This window comes from Macaca mulatta, chromosome 5 (genome assembly GCF_049350105.2).
Source record: "Macaca mulatta isolate MMU2019108-1 chromosome 5, T2T-MMU8v2.0, whole genome shotgun sequence".
Classification (NCBI taxonomy): domain Eukaryota; kingdom Metazoa; phylum Chordata; class Mammalia; order Primates; family Cercopithecidae; genus Macaca; species Macaca mulatta.
In genome coordinates this window covers 171,764,516-171,771,037 of record NC_133410.1, presented here as the reverse complement: position 1 = coordinate 171,771,037, position 6,522 = coordinate 171,764,516, and the positions used below count along the sequence as shown (strand labels likewise).

Here is a 6,522-nt window from a genome sequence, read left to right as displayed (position 1 = left end):
GACATTCGGGCCTTGAATGGTTCACATGAGGCAGTGAAAACGGTCGATTTAGAACCTCCCCCGCCCCCCCCCCCCCACCCCCCGGCCCTGACTTTTTCTTTTCTTTCTTTCTTTTTTTTTTTTTTTTGAGACGGAGTCTCGCTCTGTTGCCAGGCTGGAGTGCAGTGGCGCGGTCTTGGCTCACTGCAACCTCCGCCCGCTGGGTTCAAGCGATTCTCCTGCCTCACCCTCCCAAGTAGCTGGGATTACAGGCACGCGCCACCATGCCCAGTTAATTTTTGTATTTTTAGTAGAGATGGGGTTTGACCATATTGGCCAGGTTGGTCTGTGAACTCCTGACCTTATGATCCGCCCGCCTCGGCCTCCCAAAGTGCTGGGATTACAGGCGTCAGTCACCACTCCGCACCTCCTAGTCCTGATTTTCAAAGGTATGACGCATGTGTCCGGTTCCCGGGGAGGGCCGTCGAGCCGTCGCGCCGTCGCGCCACATACGTCACACGCTATTCGGAAAGCGTTGCTGCGTAAACGGCGGGGGCGTGTCTTTTGGCTCCTCCGCGTGTAGTTACCTGAGAAACGCGGGAAGTTGGGGCCACGGACTGTTGCTCCGGTTGCCTAAGTTGTTTTATTATTTCTGGAGAGAGCCGTAAGCTTGTGTGGGGTCTCAAATCCTGAGGCCGACTCGGTGTCTGGCGCGGTGTGATGGAGGTAGTGGAGGCCGCCGTCGCTCAGCTGGAAACTCTGAAATTCAATGGCACCGATTTCGGAGTTGGCGAAGGTCCGGCGGCGACGTCTCCGGGCTCTGCCCCTGCGCCAGGGACACAGCCGCCGCTACAGTCGTTTGAGGGGTCCCCGGACACTGGGCAGACCGTGGAGGTTAAGACTGCCGGTGAGCAGCCTCTGCAGGCCGTTCTGAACGCAGTAGCGGCCGGGACCCCAGCGTCGCAGCCGCCAGCTGAATCGCCGGCCTGCGGAGGCTGGGTCACCTCTCCAGGAGCCAGAGAGCCTGCGCGGGCCCCGAACTCCTTGGAGACCTCGGACTCGGATTCGGATTCGGACTCGGACAGGTCGGGTGCCTAAGGGACCCGGAGCTGTGGGGAAAGGTCTTGTGTGACGGGCGGGGTGGCCGGGGCCTAGGAGCCTAGAGGTTGCCCGTGTGGGCCCTGGAGGGTGGGCAGGTCGCTGGTGCTCCGGTCTCATGTGTTGAAGTTTTGGCTGCGACTGCCCTTTATTCGCTGCCTCTCAGAGCAGGTCGCGTTGTGAATCTGAACTTAGTACTCACTACTTTCCTAAATTTGGTAGCCTGAAGAGTTCTATGTATAGATCGTATCATTTTTAGTTAGACTTTAGAAAACCCGAGGATCTTAGGTTGTTTCCGTAACTACTCAGTTCAGGCTGTACTTTTGTGGTTATAATTGAGTTTTGTGTCAGATCTGATTTTTTTTTCCCATCACATGTAGGCTTTGTTTTTTGAACCACATACATTGAGGATCAGGAAAAGGATTATTTTGTGTGTTTCAGAGCTGGCTCTTGACGATTACGTTAATTTGTAGAATCGTTTTAGGGAACACGTGTTTATGAAAGTAGCTAAACAGTGTTATTTAGTAGTATTTTATGCTTCTTACGTTTTGCGAGAGCCTTTCCCCCTTGCCCCCACTTCTGTCTTTTAAATATGAAACCTCTGGGCTGGAGAGGACTCCAGCATGTGGGATGTTACTAAACAACACTGAACATTGTCTACAAATGGTTGAGTGTGTTGAGTGGGGTACTGAACAGGTTAACAAGATAGACACGTGTTGAGGAGGTGAGTAGTTTAGTTTTTAGGGAAGTCGTCAGCAGAGTGGGAGTGAAGAAGGCCTGAAGGTAGGAGAGGGTATGAAATGGACTGGGAGGGGGAAGTAACAACTGTAGACAAGGTTGGATTTCTTGGCAGTACTAAGATTGCGGTATAATCATCTTGTGGGATTTCAGAGCTCATTGTACTAGCAAAGAAAAGTAAATGGTAGATGATTTGGGGATACGTTTTGAAAGCAGAAGGGATATGGCTTCATAATAGGCCAACTTAGTGTCAGGATACTGCTTCTGACTCTTTGTGGGTGATGGCAGAGGATACCAAATATTTGAAGAAGTCAAAAGGGGTACAACTTTTTGCCAGTTAACAGCAGTGGAATCAAATGGAAACTGACGGGGAGAAGCAGGTTTCGTTAGTATAATGCACTTTTTCTTGTTTTAACTTGCTGTGAGTGTGGGTGTATAGGCCGTTCATACAAAAGTGGCCAATATGCCGTCAGAGATTGGACATGAAGTTTAGAGACGTCATAGCCTAAAATTTAGGCGTTAATGTCACATGGATGATGATTGAAATCATTAACATGTATGGGATTATCCATGAAAGTAGTGCAGAAAGAAGAGAAAGTGAGGATGGAACCCTTAAAAATAATATATAAAAAGGCTTGAAGTGAGGAGCCAACAAACAAAATTTAAACTGAGACAGTGGTTGCTGTTAACGATAATTTCTGTGGAAGATAAGGACCAAATGAGTTTTCAGAAAGTAGAACGGTCTACATACTTTAGTAACTGAGGATTTCCCAAGTTGTCTGTAGACTGAGAAGAAACTCAGGCGATCTGGCAATTAAGCGATCTGGTTATTGGTGTCTAAGAGAGGTGCCATGCCCAGAATTCCCTTGTTTTAGTGATTTGTCACATGCTTGCTTATACTCACGTGTATGATATGTGAGACTATTGTAATAAGAGAAACTGGGTTATAGCAGAGGTTTGAAAATGTAAAGACTACTTTCCCAATACCATATCAGCTTTGAAGTGCTAGCTTTTGAATTAGAACAGCAGTAGTAAACATGTAGTAAAGTTGATATGTTTTAATTGAATCATCTTATTTTAATATTGTTAGAATAAGCAATAATAAACATGTATTAAAGTTGATATTTCTTAATTGAATAATCTTATTTTAATACATAATAATACTGGACTTTTTTTTTTAACTGTTTTCTTCTCTACAGTGAAACAGATTCAGATAGTTCAAGCTCATCGTCTTCCTCCTCCTCTTCCTCATCGTCATCTTCTTCCTCTTGTATATCACTTCCTCCAGTGCTGTCAGATGGAGATGATGACTTACAAGTTGAGAAGGAAAATAAGAATTTTCCTCTTAAAACAAAAGATGAATTACTTCTTAATGTAAGTACTTAGATGTATTAAGTTTAGTTGGCATGTTTTAAAACATATTCTGGTACCGATATTGTTCTAATTTTGCCTGTATCTGCTCCATAAATTTGAAGTTCATTCTCAGCCTAACCGGCATGCTTTTGGCATGCCTTGGCTTTCTTATATAGTGATCTGTATAATTTCTTAGGTTACCTCTAACTCTGCTGACATTTGATAATTTTTCCGATTGTGGCTCAACTTCAGCTTTGAACTTTACATTTCTTACATTTCCTAGAAAAAGATATTTCTCATGTCGATTTGCTTTCTGGTGGTTTTTTTTTTTTTTTTAGGGTCTGCAAGTCAGAAAATTTTGCCCAATAGCAATTGAAATTTTCTTTTCAATTGACTGCATTTAGAGAAGTAGAAGGTGAAATTCAAAGGGTTGAGCTTGTTAGGATTCCTATTGAAGTTTTTGGAGTGTTTTTATTATTACAGTTGGAGAAAACTTGTTAATTTTAGAATGGTTGTTTATTGGCACTTGATAGGTTTGGTTTGCAAAGTTAACTCTTGCAAGGTTATTTCCTCTGTAAACATCCTTAGGAGGATGATGTTAGTCTGATTGAAACCTATAACCCAGGAGGAAAGTCTCAGAATTTCAGAACGTAGGCTATATTACCACTTTTTTTTTCCGCCTCTGCATATACTTTTAATTATTAATGCTTTAAAAATATTTAATGGTCACTAATCATAATTCTTATATAACATTTACATTGATGAGATAGTTTAATGCAAGATTTGAAAAAATAAAGCCTACAGGCACTCAGGAACCTTTTTCATGAATGGATTCTACCAGTCTTAATTATTTCTCTTTTTCTCTACTGATAACAAGAAATTCTTATCTCGCTTATGCTTTATACATTGAAAATCTTTGGATTTGTATGCAGCTTCATCAGTGGCTCATATTTTCGTGCTACAGATACGTTAATATTTCTTAGTGGTCTTTGTACACAAAGGCTACCAACATAACTATTTTCTGAAAGTAGGAGACTTGTTTCGTCTTTTTTGCTTGTCTCTTGATCACCTGTCTACATAAGTTCCTTTTAGACTATAATAACCAACAAAGAAAAGACCACAGTACTCCTGTAAATGCATGCATATTGTTGTCTTATCTTACTAGATTTGGAATTCTTACCTTGGGAATTTCTTCAGATTTAATGCAAAGTCTTAGCGTATTTGTTTAGGTGTTTTTTTCTGAACAGAATGTCCCTGTTTTCATCAGGAAATCACAAAGGATTTGTGGCCACAGGGAGTCTAGGAACAAGTTCTTTGAGGACTGAGTTCATATGTGATCCTTGTAACTCCCATAGTACCCAGTGGAGTGCTTTACAGATAACGAGTTCTCAGGCCAAAGTAATTTATGATTATAGAATGAGTGTAAGGCATTTTATATTTATTAATTCTTTAAGAAATTATTATAGCACACCTGCCATTTGCCAGGTGCTGTAAACAAGACCAATCCAGTTTCTGCTCTTGTAGTGTCTAATGGAGGGACACAGACAGTAAATAAAGTGGAGACAAACAAATTTAATTGCTAAAAGTGCTATTGAATTGTGTGAGTGTTATGTTTGCCTCAAAAGACAAAATTCCATTTGAATGTTGTTAGATTTTCCAACTTGGAATGATGGGTTGGTCTGTTCCTTTCTGAGACCATTTCAATGGATATTTGGGAATGATGGAAGAGGGAATTGTAGTCTTTATTTGGGAAACTTATTAGAAGTCCTTCAGACCACTGTGCTACTAGAGATAGGTAGAGGAATTGATGAGTTAGTTTCCCAGTCTGCACTAAATCTCTGGCTTATAGGTCTGAAAGAAGATATAAGGACTTCTTCAGGGTTTCAAATCTTAAGTTTGGGGGAAAAGAATGGCTTTGTCCTGAGTACAAAAGATAGTGTATAGTTACAGGTATGTAGTGTGTTTTAAGAGTCTGCCTCTTTCTCAGGGCTGGCATTTTGACCACTGACAGACTCTTGCATGAAAGTCATGGAGATGACTTTTGCTGGCCTATGCTCTGTTACACAGCCTTGAACAGATCATTGAGGCTAGTGGAATGGATTTTCAGATTGCTTGGCTGTGAGTCACGTAGTCACTCCTGTTTGTGTAGGCGAGTGTGTAGGAGAGAGTGAGGAGAGCATGTGTAGGAAAATGAACACTTGAAAGCACATACGCTAGTGCGAGAGGGTGGGAGTCTGTAAGAGCTAGTTGACAGAAAGGGAGTGTGAATGTGTATGTATTGTGAGGAGGGTGGGATGTTGGGTGTAATATCAGCCCCTATATAAAGCACATGGAATGGTTTATCTTTCACAGGAAAGGGAGCTTATATCCATTCCAAAAGGGGATGCTAGACAGACAGTAATAATGGGTTATACTCTATGGAGGGCAATGGAAATACTTGGAAATGGTTATCATGTATGATTTATGTTGGACTCATTGTTATGAGGAACAGAGACTCATATTACCTCAGGAGAACTGGAGGTTTATTAGAAAGCATCTGGGAACGAAGGCAGCTATGAAGGCTAGTCACACTGTCTCTTTTACATGCCTCTGGATAGTCTCACAGTTATCTGTCATTTTATTCTTTCATTATTGACTGGCTTCCTCTGTTTATCTGTAGATTTTTTTTTGTCGGGGGAGGGAATGGGAGGATGGACAGAGTTTTGCTCTTGTCACCCAGGCTGGAGCCCAGCGGCTGATCTCACTGTAACCTTCACCTCCCGGGCTCAAGCGATTCTCCTGCCTCAGCCTCCCAATTAACTGGAATTACAAGCGCCTACCACCACGTCCGGCTAATTTTTGTATTTTTAGTAGAGACAGAGTTTCACCATGTTGGCCAGGCTTGTCTTGAGCTCCGACCTCAGGTGATCCACCCACCTTGGCCTCCCAAAGTGCTGGAATTTCAGGCGTGAGCCACTGTGCCTGGCCAGATTTATCTTTTTAATTCTAGCTTATACATGGATTTCAGTATCTCTGGCTCTAAAAATGTCGTCTTTTGCTTTCAGTGTCCCATGAACTGGCTATTAGTGTTGTATTTCCTTGCTTACTTTTGGGACAATTCTGTTATTTAACTTAGTTTTTTTTTTTTTTTTTTTTAATGACAATCCATTCTTTCTGGGAAGTGTCTCCTCTCCACAACTAGTACTAGCTGGTGTGGTATGTGCCATTTTGTTCAGGCCTCCTGATATGTCACTTAGACTTTTAGGCAGCGGAGGTTGTGTATCTTAGCTAGATGCAGCGTCAAGCTCTATGTGGGCTATTAATTTAACTATCTAACAAAATTCTGAAGAAAATTAATGAACTTTTCTGCTAAAA

At 42.2% G+C, this 6,522-nt stretch overlaps 1 protein-coding gene across 2 annotated transcripts in view; it reads left to right on the top strand.

Moving 5' to 3' along the window:
• Positions 1–540: 540 nt before the first annotated feature.
• NAF1 (nuclear assembly factor 1 ribonucleoprotein) overlaps positions 541–6,522 on the top strand; it is a 41,355-nt gene continuing 35,373 nt past the window's right edge. For both annotated transcript variants that reach the window (XM_001098118.5, XM_078002720.1), the window contains exons 1-2: positions 541–1,064; positions 3,015–3,189. In XM_001098118.5, coding sequence (XP_001098118.3) covers positions 700–1,064; positions 3,015–3,189 — 540 coding nt within the window. In that variant the 5' untranslated portion in view covers positions 541–699. The remainder of the gene's footprint in view (positions 1,065–3,014; positions 3,190–6,522) is intronic.